Raw genomic sequence first — 18,761 nt, forward strand, 5'->3', positions numbered from 1 at the left:
AAATAAACCTTAAAAAAAAAATCCAGTGTTATAGTGAGAGGGATTTTCTGTTGGCTGGTCTTCCCAAATGGCCACAAAGGAGCAGCAGGGGTATATGAATGTAAGACTGAATTTCCACCACACCACTCTTGTCATTATCTGTCACTGGCTGCTGTTCTTCAACCTTCTATTGCCAAGGATCCTTTACTCGGCATTCTCATTGACTGTCTCCTTCCCAGGGACCGTCATGTGGTTTGAGTCATCTTTGTCTTCCTGTGGTCTGGTAAAATGCTTAGACTAGAATAAGAAGAGACTTGCTAGTAAATGAATGGGTGTGTGCTTTGATTTTTATTCACCCTGTTGCAGTGTTTGTCATATTTGACCTCCAAACTAAGTTGTTAAATTATTGTTAACCTTAATCCATTTGTCTGAAATATACCAAAAATTATTTTTCTTGTATTTCAAAAACTTCTAACTGTGTGTGTATAAATTTGCACAAACACACTCATATATATGTATGTTAGTAGAGGAAATGGTAAAATAGACTTCCCAAATCTGTACCCATGCTTCTACACTGCAGACCAGGAATTTGCCACAGGTGCTTTACCTATCCATCTCTTCCTTCATCCACAAGCTCAAGAATTACAACGCAGTACAAGAACATGTCATTTTACTTTTAAAACTTTTTAAAGCGTGGATCTCCTAAAAATGAGAACATGTTAAACTACAACCACATTGTTGTTCCTTTAAAACTAGCAATAATTCCTTAGTAGCATCTAATACCCATTCCACAATCAGATTTTTCCATTGATTTCTAAATTGTCTTAAAATTGGCTTGTAAATTCAAAAGTCAAACAAAGCCTGGCTGATTACATTTTATTTATATAAAAAGTTTCTTAGGAAGAACTAATTTTCTTTACTTTATTCTTTTTTGTTTCTCAAGTTTAGGGTACTTTATAATTAAATGGCAAATTTTCTTATATCAGGTTAAGGATGCATCTCCTAAGACTGCTTAGTTCTTTGGAGAAGTGTGGTAGAATTAGGGGCTTAATGGGCCCGAGAAAGTGCTGTACTTAATAGTTACACAGAATGTGAAATTGAAAGATGCAAATTGGACTGGTCTCTAATCTTTCTCATACAATGAAATAGCATTATCTACAGGACTGTTGAGATTTATAAAGCAGTAAGATGATATTCATCAAAAATATATGCTGTTTGATAATGTATAAATATGTAATTTTTAAAAATTTGCACTTAATCATCTTGAATTTATTGTAGAAGAAACTTGAGGTTATGCTGAAGTAATGGTGCTTTGTGTTTGGGAAAGACTACTTACTCGTGAATGAGACAATTTTTTAAAGAAGATTTATTTATGGGGCCTGGCACGGTAGCCTAGTTGCTAAATCCTCATGTTACATGTGCCAGAATCCCATATGGGTGCCAGTTTGTATCCCAGCTGCTCTGTTTCCCATCCAGCTCCCTGTTTGTGGCCTGGGAAAGCAGGGTAGTATGGCCCAAAGCCTCTGGGACCTTGCACCCATGTGGGAGACCTGGAAGAAGACTCTGGGCTCCTGTCTTTAGTGGCTTAGCTCTGGCCATTGAGGCCACTTGGGGAGTGAACCAGTGGATGGAAGATCTTTCTCTGTGTCTCCCATGCAAGTGCAGGGTCCCAAGGCTTTGGGCCATCCTCTGCTGCTTTCCTAGGTCATAAGCGTGGAGCTGGATGGGTAGTAGAGCAGCTGGGACTTGAATTAGTACTCATATAGAATGCTGGCACTACAGGTGGTAAGGACTTAACCCACTTCTTCATGGTGCCAGCCCCATGATCTTAGTTCTTAATTTCTCCTTCACTCCAGTGGAAAAGTCTTGTATGTAAAAAAAAATTTTTTTCTTAAGTTATTTTTGAGTCAACATTTTTATTGGTGATAATGATATCGTTGGCAACTCACCTATATTTCTGAGTGTTTTGAGCCTTTAATAGAATGCAATTTTGAAAATTAGATAGGATTTAAAATTAATGCAGAGGAAATATTTTAAGTTATTATTATGAATTAAGTAGTTGTTTCTGACTTTTTCTAGCCGTTTGCTTGTTAGCTTTTTGTGAGATTGTTAAGTAAATAGCAACCTAATTGTGTTTGGTTTGTTGTTGTTGAGAACATAAAACAGAGTTGCCTTCACAGAAAATCTCAAGAAATGGCACTTGAAATGTCATGCCCTAGAAACAATTTGTCTTTTGTCAAGGCAGAGACAGCTTGAGATTGCAGGGAAAATCCAGTTGAGAGAGAGAGAGCAGAGAATAGCCATTCATAGAAAAATCAGCAAGGCCGATGTGGAAAGACCACTTACCATTCCTTGTGTTCTTACAGGTCTAAAGGTAGAATTTATTTTCCTGATTACTGGTGAGATTTAGTATATTTTTATAGAAATTGGCAGTTTTGATTCCCTGCCTGTCACTTAAAATGTGTATATGTGTGTGTGCACACAGATATGTATACATACTATATGTTTTGAAAATCATAATGACAGGGAGAAATATTAAAAGGGATCTTTCTTTTCCTAGTTCACTTGCCATATGGCTACAGTGGGTGGGCCTGGGGCTTGGCCAGGGCCAGGCTTAAGCCAGGAGCCTGGAACTTCTTCTGGGTCTCTCACATAGGTGGTAAGGGCCCTCGTACTTGGGCCGTCCTCTCTGCTTTCCCAGGCACATAACCAGGAAGTTGGATTGAAAGTAGAACAGTCAGAACTTGAATCCTAATGTCACAGACATGGTTTAGAATGTTGTGCCACAACATTGGCCCTTCAGGATACTTAAACATTTTGTGTAGCGATGTTTATTTTGATTTGCTGATGGTTTTTAGTATACGCTGATAGTATTCTTCATTATTTATCTTGCAGATGTTATTTGCCCATCTTTGGTTTATCATTTTTGAAGATTTATATTTATTTATCTGAAAGGCAGATTTTTACAGAGAAGGAAAGACAGGGAAATACATGTTCCATCTGCTTGGTCACACCTAGATAGCTACAGTGGCCTGAGCTGAACCAATCTGAAGCCAAGAAACAGGAGCTGCTTCTGGTCTCCCACGTGGGTGCAGAGTCCCAAGGCTTTTCTGTTATTTCCCCAGGCTGGGACGGAGCTGGATAGGAATTGGAGCAGCCAGGACATGAAACAACTCTCAAATGGGATTCAAAATTATAGTGGATTTCTTGGCTTTATTCAATATGTGATTTTAGGATCCTCTTTAAAATTCTGGAAAAATTATGTCCAGAATTAGAACTAAAAAGTGCACATGTTAATACTAAGAGAATTTGTCTTTAATATAACAAACCTTCCACACATAAACATGCTATCTTTAAAAAAAAAAAAAAACCTTTTATTTGATTAAGTTATGTTTTGAGAGGCAGTTAGAAAAGAGACAGAGACAGAGATGAGGGTTAAAGGCAAAGGGAGGAAGAGGAAGGACAGAATTCTGTTCCCTCTACCTGTTTGATGCCGCAGTTGTAGCTATCGGTCAAGGACTGATGAAACCCAAGTTGTGAGCCTTGCTTTCTCAGGTGTGTTAGCAGGAAGCTGGGTCAAGAGTGGAACAGTTGAGACTAACCGATGCCTGTATAGGATGTCTGCATCACGGGTTGCGGCTTAACGTGATATGCCACTTTGCTGATCCCTGTTAATTTTTAAAGGTCTTAACAATTTTAATTTTTTATTGTTCTTTAATCTAGTAACCTTGCTAAAACTTACCATTTGTTCTAATTGTCTTTATTTTCTTGGGTTTTCTATCATTCTGCATTTCCTTTGTAATTCATAAGTAATTTTTTTAAAAGATTTTTTAATTTATTTGAAAGGCAGAGTTACAGGATGAGGGAGCTCTTTGGTTCATTCCCCAAATGGACACAATAGTTGGAGCTGCACCAGGCCAAAGGCAGGAACCAGGAATTTCATCTGGATCTCCTATCTGGGTCTAGGGGCTCAAGCACATTACACCACACTAGATCATTGAACTCACTTGAAGTTCCCTAACCATATATTCTGTTGTCCATTACCTGCTGTTAAACACCTTAAGTGGATTTTCCATTTCAGACTTTGTGGTTTTGTGTTCTACCTGTTCTGTGTGTGTGTGTGTGTTTTATTGTATATTGTGGCTATCATGTTTTTGTGACCTTCTGTTTTCTGCTGTAGATTGTTGATACTTTATTGTTCTAGCAGATAACCAACTGACTGCATTTAAACTCCAAACTGTTTTCCTCCTGCATGGGGTAGGTGATATTTTTGCTTAATGCATTCAGCCATGTGGCTGTTGCTTCTCTTTAGTGCCTCTTGAATTTCTTTGGTGTTATATTTAGGGGTCAGCTAAGGGTTGTGATGGAGTTTACATATATTGAGATTTTGCCCAACTGGGATTTTCTCCAGATAGTAATGAACTCTTCATTACTTTAAAAATTTTGGAGAGAAGCTACAAATAAAGGAGAAGGTTCATTTGACTCATGGCTTGAGGTTCACAGACCAAGATGGGGTAATCTCATTTGTTTGTTGTCATGGAAGCGGAAACAGAGCCTGTGTAGGAAGAACAATCAGAAGGCAAGCCAGGAAGCAGACACACACAGGAAGTAGGATCTTTGGCTACCCCGTGTGGTCTCCTCTTTGACCATGGGCTGCACCAACCTAGTCCTGTCCAATCTAGTTACTTCTCAAATGCCCTGCCCCCCTCGCATAACATAATTGGATCAAGCTTCTGCTCTAATCTGTTGACCATTAATGTTAATCCATTAACTATAAACATAGAATTTTAAGTGTCTGATGAGTTTGGAGAGCAAATTCTGCTTAAGCCATAAATCCCCCTCATTTCCACCTTCTCCACCAGCTCCAAACCTCTCTGTTGATGCCTCAAGCCAGTAATTGTGACTTCCTTTTTGAGGTTCAGCCACTCTGCTTAGTGTTGACTGGCATCTGTCTTCAGGCAAGAGGATACATAAGGCATGTCTTGTCTAGTGTGTATATGGGGTGAATTCTCATGGGGTGAATTCTTCTCAGTTTCTCCAGTGTCTTAATATAGTTGTTCTTGCATTTTATCCAGAGATCACAATTGGTATTTGCAGTGTAGTATATAAATTATTGGTTTACTTTCCAGATGGTTACACTGGGCAGTCGTGGGCCAGGCCAGAGCCAGGAGCTTTACCCGTGTCTCTGGGTGGCTCATGCCTAGACATAAGGACCATTTTCTGCTGCCTTTCCCAAGCTGTTAGCAAGAGTCTAGATTGGAACTGGAGCACCTGGGACACCAGCTGTCACCCATATGGGATGGTGGCTTGAAGTGCTGTGCCACAACACTGACCCCTTTGTTTTCCATTTTAATCTTTGTTTTTGGTGTGTGTGTTGTAAATAGTATATAGATTTTATTTTTTAAATATTCAAATGTCATAATTTTTTCTTTAAAAAATATTGTGTGACAGTTACAGAGAGGAGAAAGAGGGAGATAAGAGAGAGAGGGAGAGAGATCTATCCACTTATCCACTGGTTCACACCACAGATGACCACAAGGGCTAGAGCTGACCAGACTGAAGTCAGGACCCAGGAACTTCATCTAGGTTTCCCACATGGGTACAGGGCCGTATATTTCTGGTTTACTAAGCATATTAACAGGGGACTGCATCAGAAATAGAGCAGCTGGGACTCAAACTGATACTTATATGGGCTGTGGGTGTTGTAGGCAGTGACTTAACTTTCTACACTACCACGCCAGGCTTGATAATTTGTCTTTCAGTGGCTACATCTGAAAAGTTGTTTTTGCTTAATTAAAAATATTTTCTAAATTTTTATTTACTGAAGGGAGACTTGTTGCCTGCAAGATCGTGGGGATGGAAGCCACATGGGCAGAAGCCCAACTAAAACCTATACCACTGTCCCTCAGGGTACACATTAGCGGGAAGCTGGAACTTGAAATTAAACTTGAACCCAGGCACCATGGTTTGGGATGCAGGTGTTTTTAACCATTAGGTCAGATGCGTACCCCATCTTTAAATCTTAATTTTAATAACTGAAGCATTAGCGTTTTTTTCTATCATTTAATTTAATGTACTCTGTATGTTTAGTTTTTCATTTTAAGTTTCACTTTTTGTTTGAATTGATTTTCTTTCTCCTTTTTCAGCTTTGATTCTGTTTTTGCTTACTTGTTACCTTTTCATTTTCAATATGATCTGTGTCTTTAATTGGGTATTTTTACCCTATCTTTAAACACAACTTCAAAATGCATTCATTTTAATTACCTGTCTTACTCTCATGGAATTGTTTTCTGGCATTTTCATTGGCTAAAAAAATAATTACAAACTCTTCTGCCTTATGCCATGTGCTTTTCTAGGTTCTATAATATTTTTAAAGTACCTGTCCTGTTGGTACTTACAGTTAACACAAGTTTTGCTCTAGATTAGTATTTGATAGTACAGTGGAGAGCGAAACACTGAGAAAGGACAGATAGTAGCATTGAGGTAGTGATGCTATCTTGGAGATGATTCTGTTGTAAGATATTTCATATTTTTTTTGCTTAAGTATGAAAAACATAATTTCCATGGTAGAGTCACTTTTGCTATGACCAGGAAAAGAGGAATTTGAGAGCCAGCAGCACGTGGAAGATGAAGCTGTGCCCTTGATGTGCTGCACACAGGAAGTGGGTGTGCTGGCAGACGGCCTGAGACCGTCCAGGGCAGTGGGAAGAACCAGCAAAGGAGACTGGAAAGCATGTAGAAAAGTGGAGAACAAGGGATGACCTTGAGAGGCAAGAGCAGTTTTATTTATAATTATTAAAAAATGATTTCCAAGGAAACATCAAGTAACATAACTTTGCATAAGAGACTGGTATTGTTAGGACATTAGAGGGATTTGATCAGTAATAACTGGTTGCACTAAAGTGAAGCTGGCTCCTAGAAATGGAGAATGAAGACTACGCATAGAGCATAGTAAAGAAAAGAAGAGGGGGGGGCCTGGAGCGATGGCGCAGTGGTTAAGGTCCTCGCCTTGCACGCCCAGGATCCCATATGGGCACCGGTTCTATCCTGGCAGCCCTGCTTCCCTTCCAGCTCCCTGCCTGTGGCCTGGGAAAGCAGTCGAGGATGGCCCAAGGCTTTGGGACCCTGCACCCGTGTGGGAGACCCGGAAGAGGCTCCTGGCTTTGGATCGGCATAGTATCGGCCGTTGCGCTCACTTGGGGAGTGAGTCATCGGACGGAAGATCTTCCTCTCTGTCTCTCCTCTCTGTATATCCGCCTTTCCAATAAAAAAAAAATTTAAAAAAAAAAGAAGAAGAGGGGTTGGTACTGTGGCACTACTGTTAAACCACTGCCTGCACTCCACTTCTGGTCCTGTTCCCTGCTTGGGCACCTGTACCCATGTGGGAGACCCTGAAGAGTCTCTCGACTCCTGACTTCTGCCTGTTAAAGCCCTGGCCATTGAGGGAGTGGACCAGTGGAAGGAAAATCTATGTTGCTCTGTTTTTCAATAAATAAGATAAATCTTAAAAAAAAAAAAAAAGAAAAAATGATTGAGGGAAAAGAACAGCATTAATGAATCTTCAGGGTTATGATTGGTATTGTAGCAAAATACAGAGCAAAATCTTGGAAACTGGAGATTCCAGAGTTAGAAAACAGTGTAGCTCCTTGACGTGGAGGAAGTTTCTGCTGGACTCTGCTTGCCTGAACTTATTCCCAGAAATGCCTGGGGCTTTCAGTTGCTGGTGCTGATTGTATAATTCCTAGTGCCTAAGTTCATGGCTAGGAAGAAAGGTGCATATTTTCTCAAACCTCAGCACATTGTACTACATAAGTAGGTGTTTATTGTCATAATAGAAATAAAGCTTAGGAAGAAATTAATGACTTGCTGTTGCTGCTCATGTTCCCTAGTGTGATAACTAAGAATTTTTAAAAGATTTTTTAATTCGTTTATATTTATTTAAAAGGCAGAGCAACAGGAGAGAGAGAGAGAGAGATGGAGAGATGGAACATGAGGTGTGTGGAGGAGAGGAGTGAATGAATGAATGAAATTTCTTCCATTGTTCATTCCCCAGATGCTGACAGCAGCTGGCACTAGACTGGGAAGCTGAATCAAGTTAGTGGTGAATTGTGACAATACATATAAAATGTAGATACTGGAGAAACTCAGACTCAATGTCTGAGGTTTTTATTGGGGCAGGTCACATGGGCATCCTCTGCTTAGCTCTTGCCACAATCCCAGATCACTAGAATGAAGTGGTGTTTTAGTATAAACCATACTGTTTATGCAAACAATTTAGGCATAGTGAGCCACACTTAAAATGAGGGAAAGTTCTGTCTTGTAGGGAGTTCTCATTCAAGTTCCCAGACACCAACCAAAGACAAAACTTGCCAGCCAAAGTTTTCTCAGGATACCAATCTCAGATCTGTCATGCTGATTTGTTTTTCATGAAAACTGATTTATACATTTACATAAGCTGATTGTGGCAAAGCAGGTAAGACCACCACCACCACCTGTGACACTGGCATTCCAAATTGGTGTCTGACCGCTGCAGTCAAATGGGAGTGAGCAAAGAATAGAGGCTCTCTGTCTCTGGCTCCCTTTTCTCTGTGACTCTGACTGTCAGATACCAGCTGCAGTGCCAGAATCCGTTATCAGTGCTGCATCACATCCCAGGTACACCACTTCTGATCTAGCTCACTGCTAGTGACCTGGGGAAAGCGGAGGGCTCAAAGTTGATTGGGTGCCTGCATCCATGTGGGAGAGCTGAATGAAGCTCCTGGCTGCTGGCTTCCCCCTGAGCCAGTGCCATCTGAAAAGTGAACCAGAGGATGGAAGATCTCTCTTTGTAACTCTTAATTTAGTAATGAATGTAAAAGGAAGGAATGAAATAACAAACCAAAGAATTGATTATGATCATTTAGCCTATGACATGGAAGAATTAGCTGTTAGAATGAACCAATTTTTAAAATGTAATTATTTTTGTTTCATTTGAAAGGTACAAAGGCTGACAGAAGTCTGTCCACTGTTTCATTCCCCAAATGCTCACAGTAGCCAAGTCAAAAAAAAAAAAAGAATATATGCATTGTATGCATTTTGGGTGATCTTAATTACCATTGATTTGCCAGAATGACTAATAAAAAAGTTATATTCATAGCTATTTTGTCACAGGGAAGGATGAGTGTAGCCATGCAAGGAGGTCAGGTTCAGACTTCCATATCCTCCCTAATAATCATATGGACACACTTTTCTGTCTGTGAGTAACAGAGACATGGACAAAGTTTCACTAGCTAGGGAAGCAAATAGTATTAGAGGAATATGGTCACTTAGGCACCTTTCCTTTATATGACCTCCCTGGGGACTGAAACTTTAGACCAGATATTAGGTACACATCATGTCATAATTCTTGGTGATTACTTTAAACAATGCTGATAGCCATTCTGACTCATAATCTGGAACAGACTGAATAACATCAATAACTAACATCATTCCAGCACTTTAGTTCTCAGAGTTTGCTAAGGTCGTTGCCAACTCCAGGCATTCCCTGGAGATTAGCAAGACCCATTAATAGACTTGCTGAGTCAACTCTTTTTTTCTCAGTGTTTCAATGCAATTTTTTTCTTAAAAACATATTTATTTTATTTCTATTGGAAAGTCAGATATTCTGAGAGGAGAAGAGACAGAGAAGAAGATCTTCCATCCAGCGGTTCACTTCCCAAGTGACCACAATGGCCGGAGCTGCTCCGATCCTAAGCCACAAGCCAGGAGCTTCTTCCTTCTTGGTCTCCCACACGGCTGCAGAGTCCCAAGACTTTGGGCTGTCCTTAACTGCTTTCCCAGGCCACAAACCGGGAGCTGGATGGAACGTGGAGCATCTAGGGCATGAACTGGCACCCATAAAGGTTCCTGGTGCTTGCAGTGTGAGGATTTTAGTCACTGAGCTGTCTTGCTGGGCCCATGAATGCAATTTAATTGTAGACAGAGGGATAGTACTCTAAATTTTGTAATATATAATTGATAGTAGAAATAGTTAAAAAATTATTTTTCTGAAGAGAAATTTGTAAGTTTTTTTAGAGACTTATGTGATGATGGCTTTCACATTTTCCAGTTTTGTCCATAGTATTTTTATTAATTTTTCATTGCATTGTATTAACTTCATAACATTGGTTGTGTATGAAAATTAGTGTCTTACCTACAGTGCTTAATGTAGTTAGCAGTTTTTAAAAACAATTTTTTAGAAAGAAAAATTATATTCTGTGTCTGGCACTATAGTTCAGTGGCTTAATACTCACCTTACAGGCACTGGGATCCCATAAATCTGCCTTTCCAATAAAAATGAATAAAGCTTTACAAAAAATAAAGTATATTCTGTATTTGAAGACACATCTTTCTATTCTTCTATGCTTTACATATAAGTGGTGATGACTAATATTGGTGGCAACGTACTTGGTACTTTGTCTTTAGTTCTTTTAAAATTTTTGGTTTTTTTTTTTTTTAAACATTTATTTGTTTTTATTGGAAAGTCAAGTTTACAGAGAAAAGGAGAAACAGAGAAACATCTTCCATTTACTGGTTCACTCCCAAGTAGGCCACAATGACCAGAGCTGAGCCAATCTGAACCTAGGAGCCAGGACCTTCTGGGTTTCCCACGTGGGTGCAGGGTCCCAAGGCTTTGGGCCGTCCTGGACTGCTTTCCCAGGCCACAAGCAGGGAACTGATGGGAAGTGGAGCAACCAGGATTAGAACCAACGCCCAAATGGGATACTGGCAAGGTGAGGGTGTTAGCCACTAAACTACCATGCTGTATCCTTTTAATTTTTTTAAAGATTTGTATATTTTTAATTAAAGGGAGATTTACAGAGAGAAGGAAAGACAGAAAGATCATCCATCTGCTGGTTCACTTCCCAAATGGCCACAGTGGCATTGAGAACCATGAACGTCTTCTGGTTCTCCCACATAGGTGCAGGGTCCCAAAGATTTGGGCTGTCCTCCACTGTTTTCCTAGGCTGCCAGAAGGAAACTGAATGGGTCATGCAGCAGCCAGGATGTGAATTGGAATCCTTTTGGGATGCTTGTGCTTGCAGGTGGAGGATAATCTGTTGATCCATTGTGTTGTTCCCTGTCTTTAATTTTTAAAGCACCTGTACCTGGCTTCATTGTTTTGTTAACAAGATCAATAAATTTAGAAACAATAACTTTTTTGTTATTTATACTTAATGTGATTTACCTTTGATTCAGTTATGCTGTTTTAAATGAAACTATCAAATAATTTTTATTATAACTTGCTGTTCTAATATATATAACTAAATGGCATACTTGAGTGTCACAGTAGCCAAAATGCAAAGTGTATTTGACACATGGGAGAATTCTTTGTGTCTGGTCACTGAATGTGAATATACAGAATAGACAGGGAATCACTGATTGTTGAGACTCTTGTGGTAATTGCTAGTTTTGCATTTGCATTGTAATGTGACAGTTAAATGGAAAAGTATTTAGGGTCCATATGTTTGATGATATTAAATAGTTCACTATTGTTTTGATTTTTATTTTTAATTATAAAGAATCAAATACTTTCCTACTTGTTTATTAACTTATTTATGTGTGCGATGTATTTTTATCCTTTACACATTATGCTATTAGATACTGTTTTATAGGAGCTATTTTTATAGTGAATTTTCATATTAGTGAATTAATTCATATGAACTAAATTCATAATGTTAATCTTATAATTGATTTTCTAGCTTGCAAATTTCTAAATTAATCTTTTTTTTCTCTCTAGGATATGAATGTGATTTCTGATGAAACTGGATTGGAATAATTTTCATGATCTTTGTATATTTATATATATATATTTTTTAAAATTTTGCATTTGATTTAAAGTGCCATGAGAAAATTTGCATACTGCAAGGTGGTCTTGGCCACCTCCTTGGTTTGGGTACTCTTGGATATGTTCCTGCTGCTTTACTTCAGTGAATGCAACAAATGTGATGAGAAAAAGGAGAGAGGACTTCCTGCTGGAGATGGTGAGTGATATTCTGCAATAACAACATTTTGATAAAGATATCAGGTTTAAATTTGGGTAATATAAATTTTAATTTGTTGGATTACTAGAAATCCCAGCTTTGTATATATAATCATATTTGTAAGAGTCTCTGGTGTGTTCTTCCAGCAACTAAAAATATTAAAGTATCATATATTAAATTGCTAAATACATTTGTAGCCATACTAAACATGAAATTTATTCAGGTTAGTTTGTGCTACCAAACAATGTTAGAAGTATCATGGTTGAACTGTCCAAATTGTGTAGAGAAGTCTAACGCTTTACTACTGGTTTCAGTTGTGGGTGACAGGGGCCCATCATTTCCTCTGAAGGACAGTAGCAGAAGACCGGGTTGGAAGCAGAGCAGCACTCTGGCACTGGATGCCAGTGTCACAGATGGTAGCCCAACTTGCTGCACTGCAACTCCAGACCCAAGTGTAATTTTAATAGGTCATTTTATATTACTAGTTTATTTCTTCTTGGGAAATTTGTCTAAAAGTAGGTTCAGTTGCTACTACTAGTAGTAACACCTAGTCTGACCTTTAACTTTTTAATGTTTACTTCCAAAGTCTTAATGAAATATATTTTTATTGAATGTCAGCCAGTTAATTTGCATATTTACTTCACAGCTCAGATTTTTAACTTTGTTGTAGAGCAAAACTTTTTTTTAAAGATTGATTTATTTTTATAGGAAAAGTCAGATATATAGAGAGGAGGAGAAAAAGAGAAAGATCTTCTGTCCGATGATTTACTCCCCAAGTACCACAGTGGCTGGAGCTAGGCTGATCCAAAGCCAGGAGCCAGGAGCTCTTCCAAGTCTCCCACGCAGGTGCAGGGTCCCAAGGTTTTGGGCTGTCCCTGACTGCTTTCCCAGGCCACAAGCAGGGAGCTGGATGGGAAGCGGGGCTGCCGGGATTAGAACTGGCACCCATGTGGATTTCCGGCACGTTCAAGGCGAAGACTGACTGCTAGGCCACTGTGCTGGTCCCACAAAACATTTTTTAACTTGATGGAGCTATGCTCTCTGCCTACACCTAAATCAGTGGGCAGGTCTTACTGTTCTTCCAGAACAAATCCTGATATTCCTTCCCCTTATTGTGTATTTATTCATTGGTATTTACAGTGGGAGCTGATAGTGTTCTGTCTTAAATTCAAAACTTGGAAGGCAAGGAAGAGACGACCTCATAGCATGTAAAGCTTCTTAAAACAGTGATGTGTGCTGACCAGTGTGCTAGTTAGTTCAATGAAAATCAACAAAACAACAATAACAAAATTTATACCTTACTAGTATAATGGAAGAGAAAAATAATTGTAGAATATCAGTGTAATGAATATTGCTCTAGAGTTGCAAGTGAGTGGACATTTTAGTGAGAGTCTTGGGGCCTTAGAGAAGCTGCAGAAAGGAAATATCAGGGTGAGGTTGTGTTTGATGGGTGTGATGGACAGATAAAGAGGGTCCCGGCAAAGAAAAGCAGTATGTACAAGATAAGTAAGAGCAAAAACAGACTTGATGAATTGGAGAATGAAAGGTAAGCACATAGGATAAAACTCTGGGAGGTGGCAGTGATCTCAGAATGCCACAGAATCCTACAACAAGCTAAGGATTTTGAACTTCATCCTGTGGGTAGTGGGCATGTCTCCATGACAGATTTTGTTCTGAAGTTTTCGAATGCATTTTATTAATGCTCATGGCACTGGCACATGGCTGAAAATGTTGGTGTTGTATGTGAAAGGTATTCATTATTTTCTGATCCTAGCTAAATTATCTCTGTCAGGAAAACATAGGCAGCCCTGGAAGTAATTGCCCCTTGACGGGTTTTAAGTAGAGTTAAGTCACCTGGTGGAAACTGGACTTTAGAAGAAAGCTTTGGTTCTGGAGCTGTTTGACTGGAAGCACCTAAGATAGATAGCACTGCCTCGTTTGAGGTGTTGTAGAAGTTTAGACAAGTACTTGTCTATCATTCATGCTGGAATGACACTAGAGGGAAAGAACTCTGGGAAGTATTTAAATACTGGAATGTACATAACCTGGGTGCCATGGAATTTGAAAGTGAGAACAGTTTTAAGGTGATTGTTAGGTCTCCCTGACTATGAATTAATACAAATTAGGGGTCAGAAGAAGAGCAGCCTTGATGAGAAGGTGAATGAATGGAGTTGGATTTGGAACTTTGACTTTTGAGGTCCTCGTGGGGGATGTTCTGCCGTAGAGACTGGTTGAGGTGCAGAGTGTAGGTGGTCGCTTATGTCCTGATGTACATGAGGCTGCAGGGAGCATGTGGAGGGTTGGATGAAGAGCTTGACGGGCCTGCAGGGTTTCCAAAGGAAGAGAAGGCTTCTCAGCAAACGCAGTAGGAGAAGCTGACGGGAGCATAGCTCCAAGAGTGAAATTTGCTCATAGAGTCTGTCCAAGATGAAGACAGAATATTTCTGATATGTTAATGGGATTTCTGTTGATCCCAATAAGTGTCATTTCATGGAGTGGTAAACTGTCAAAGCAGAGGAATTGATGTGTCAGTGGAGAAGTAGAACTGAAACCTGGAACCTCAGAGAGCTTTGGTGAAGAAAATCAGCTAGTACGATTAGTTAAAAGAAAGCAATGGAGCACAAGCTGTTTTTTTTTTTTGTATGTATATATTTGCTGTTTGGGGGAAGAGGTTTAAGATAGGGAGAGAAAGGAGCAGTACTTTAAAGAGCAAAGTCTCAGTGCATGAAATAGTGTAACATCAAAGCCATATGAAAAGGATTATCCTAAAAGAGGATTCTAAGGTTAACATGGTTTTGAAAACCACTAGTGGCATGAACTTCAAAGAAAAGGAGTAGGTTTTGTAGTAAGTAAAAAAGTCTGAAAAATAATGTGGAGCTGTAAATACTGTCATTGCATACAGAGATAAGGGGAGTTAACAGTTCTCCAAGGAAAGGTAATGGCCGTGGGCTTTCGGAGGAGAGCTGGATTTCAGTTAAAGCTTTGGTCTGTGTGTTATGAACAAGATGATGCAGAACTTTGTAATGCTTGTGGTTGTTTGGGTGTTCAGGGATTAGGCTGGAAAATAAGAACTGAGCGAAGAGCCAGAATGTTAGTAAATACCAAAGGGCTGACAGCCTGAAGGGAAGCATGTTCTTTGTTGTCAGTGCAGTGGTTACTGAAGTGTTCAAAGTTGCATTGGAACCCTAAGGTGTTCATGTCCCACTCGCAATGTATTGCTGCTTTGCATCTGGAGAGCTTATTGTTCTACTTGCATTGGGGATTGGTGAATTTTACCAAATTCTGCACTTTATATTTTGAGTAAAAGTATCCTAGGTTTCAGTAGCATGTATTAGAATTCTTTATGATAATGCTGGTAAAGATTATCATTGATATTCTTAAACATTTTTTCAGAATCCTTACATATCTGTTTCAAGTCTTCAGTGATTTCAAAAGGATTTTTTTTCTTTCTTTTTTTTTGTTTTAAGATTTATTTATTTGGGCCCGGCACGGTGGCACAGTGGTTAAGGTCCTCGTCTTAAGGCCCGGGATCCCATATGGGCGCCGGTTCTAATCCCTGCAGCTCCGCTTCCCTTCCAGCTCCCTGCTTGTGGCCTGGGAAAGCAGTCAAGGACGGCCCAAAGCTTTGGGACCCTGCACCCGCGTGGGAGACCCGGAAGAGGCTCCTAGCTTTGGATCGGCATAGCATCGGCCGTTGCGCTCACTTGGGGAGTGAATCATCGGAGGGAAGATCTTCCTCTCTGTCTCTCCTGTCTGTATATCTACCTTTCCAATAAAAATAAAATAAATAAAATTTAAAAATAAAATAAATCTTATTTTATTTTTATTGGAAAGGTAGATATACAGAGAGGAAGATCTTCTGTGCGTTGATTCACTCCCCAAGTAACTGCAACAGCTGAAGCTGAGCCAATCCCAAGCCAGAAGTCAGGAGCTTCTTCCAGGTCTCCGTGCGGGTGCAGGGTCCCAAGGCGCTCGGCTGTCTTTAACCGCTTTCCCAGGCCACAAGCAGGGAGCTGGATGGGAAGTGGGTGGTCGGGACACAAACTGGCGCCTATGTGGGATCCCTGCACTTGGCAAGGCGAGGACTTTGGCCACTAGACTACCATGCTGAGGCCCTATTTTATTTTCCAAACAGTTCTCTTATTTCTTTCATTTTATATTTTGAATTTTTTTTTATTTTATTGTAATTATACCCTGTATAAAATAGCAAAAATCTTCTGTTGCCAGAGAGTTAGATTGTATTCCTATGAAATAAAGTTGGTGTGGTTTATGGCCCAGGAATTTGAAAAATATTACACATTTCAAATTAGAGAATTAAATATGACCATATGTATATCATGAATATGTTAATAGTATTTGTAGATTTTTGAAATACGTCCAGTGTTTTTGGTACTTTTGTTGCAAAACAAGTGTAATTGAAGCATATACTAAAATATTTTTGTTCTAAATATTTCGGAACACGTATAATTTCTTTGTCAAAGTTGATTTGATTCTTTAAAATGGTCTGCATGTAGAATTTTATGCAAACAAATTTTTCCTTGGTTCTTGAGATAGCATCCAAACCTCCTTTCATTTAGCTTTAAACGAAGATTTTACTAGGGAGCTGCTTCAAAAAGTTCATGGAAAATGAAATTAAAAGATAAAGTTATTTTGGTGTCATAAAAGTTTGAAAGTCCATGCATAGAGGTATTTTTAAAAGTTCATGAAGGGGCCAGCATGGTGTTACAGTAGGCTAATCCTCAGTTCTGTGATGCTGGCATACATCTGGTTGCTGGTTCCTATCCCAGTTTCTCCTCTCGAGATCCAGCTCTCTACTTATGGCCTACGGAAGCAGTAGAGGATGCTCCAAAGCCTTGGGACCCTGCAGTCAGGTGGGAGTCCCAGAAGAATCTCCTGAGTTTTGGTTACAGAGCAGCTATGCTCTCACCATTATAGTCATTTGAAGAGTGAACCAGAGAGGAAGACCTCTATCTCCTCTCTGCAAAAACTGCCTTTCAAAAAAAAAACCAAAAAAACAAAAAACTTTTCAAAAGTTCATGAAAATATATGTTATGGAAAAATCCACAGGAATTTCTATTTTTTTGACACCAAAATAAACTTGTCATACAATTTCTTTTTTTTTTTTTTTTAAGATTTATTTATTTTATTGGAAAGTCAGATATACAGAGAGGAGGAGAGACAGAGAGGAAGATCTTCCATCCAATGATTCACACCCCAAGTGACCACAACGGCCGATGCAATGCCGATCTGAAGCCAGGAGCCTCTTCTGGGTCTCCCACGCGGGTGCAGGGTCCCAAGGCTTTGGGCCATCCTGGACTGCTTTCCTGGGCCACAGGCAGGGAGCTGGATGGGAAGTGGAGCTGCTGGGATTAGAACCGGCGCCCATATGGGATTCTGGTGTGTTCAAGGCAAGGACTTTAACCACTAGGCCACGCCGCTGGGCCCCATACAATTTCATTTTTATGAAGTACCCTCATATGAAAGATTGGTAAGAAAAGTTAATGGAAAATTAATGCCTATCATGTTTTTGTTAGTTGCTTTCCAATTTTGAATGTGCATTGGTAATAAAAATATATTCACTAGCCACATACATTTTATCCAGGCTTCTTTGCCAAGGAAAACTTGTTTACAGATCCATTTAATTCTTTAGGTTTCACAATTTCTTAGTGTGGTGGTCTAGTCATGTTGCAATCATGTAACATTTGATTGATGACAATATTAAATGCAGCTATGTGTAACATTAGATTAGAGCAATAACTACCATGGGACTTAAGTAGAGTTTCAGAAGTACCAGGTGGTCAAATTTGTAAAATCTTGTAGAAACAAGCTTGTTTTGTCTGGTTCTCTAAGATCTCAAAGCCAGTAGTGCCAAGGCAAGGTTTTGAGTTTCTGCTCATGTAGTCTTAAGCAATAAGTCAAGTTTATTTATTTATGTTTTAATTTATTTTTATTTGGAAAGTGGTTAGAGATATTGGTAGAGACAGAAGCAATTAAGTTTATACCTTGGAGTACTTACAGCAATGCATTATTTAAAGATTGGTTTGTTTATTTGAAGGGCAGAATTGCACAAAGTGGCCAAAGTTGGGCCTTTCAGAAGCCAGCGACTTCTTCCTGTCTCCCAGCTGTTTTGGCCCTTCTGTACTGCTGTCCCAGGTGCATGAGAGAGCTGGATCGGAAATGAAACAGCCTGCATCTGCATTTACCTACTGTGCCACAGTGCCAGCCCTATAGCAGGATTTTTTTTAAACTCTCCTTTATGCCTGTTTATGTGGATTTTCAAATGTAAACAAAAGTAGAAGGAATAGAAAATTAAACTCCAACTTTCTCATCATCTGTCTTCCCAAGTTGTCAACTCAGGGCTAGTTTTGTGTAATGGCTTCCTTTTTGTTTTTGTGCCTGACTCAACCACTTTTCTGCTGTTGAAGAATATGAAGTTGCGTTGTTGTTCTTTTCCCGTGTCCCAGAATTAGGATTTACACCCTTTGCTGTTTACTGTGTTCCTCTTATCACCTGCATTTCCTACAAGTTGGTGATTAAATCCAGAGCCTTAATCAAATTCAGCATCTTTTCTCCACCCCAGCAAAAACATATTTATAGATGGTGCTTGAGACTAATAATTTAAAAAGCAGAAAGCGGGAAACATTTGTTTTAACTTTGGCTTAAAGTACCATCTGATACTGAGACAGGGCACAAGCAACAAAAGCATTTGTGTCAAGGCCACCATATGACTCCCAGTTACTTTGGGTTATCTCTGTGTCACCCACCGACAGTCATTGTCAC

The 18,761-nt window shown here is 39.4% G+C and overlaps 1 protein-coding gene across 2 annotated transcripts in view; it reads left to right on the forward strand.

Moving 5' to 3' along the window:
* GALNT1 (polypeptide N-acetylgalactosaminyltransferase 1) overlaps positions 1 to 18,761 on the forward strand; it is a 95,955-nt gene that overhangs the window by 24,654 nt on the left and 52,540 nt on the right. For both annotated transcript variants that reach the window (XM_040984896.1, XM_040984895.1), the window contains one exon: positions 11,738 to 11,981. In XM_040984896.1, coding sequence (XP_040840830.1) covers positions 11,843 to 11,981 — 139 coding nt within the window. In that variant the 5' untranslated portion in view covers positions 11,738 to 11,842. The remainder of the gene's footprint in view (positions 1 to 11,737; positions 11,982 to 18,761) is intronic.

This window comes from Ochotona curzoniae, unplaced genomic scaffold, assembly GCF_017591425.1.
Source record: "Ochotona curzoniae isolate NIBS_2020 unplaced genomic scaffold, NIBS_Ocur_1.0 contig_43, whole genome shotgun sequence".
Taxonomy (NCBI): domain Eukaryota; kingdom Metazoa; phylum Chordata; class Mammalia; order Lagomorpha; family Ochotonidae; genus Ochotona; species Ochotona curzoniae.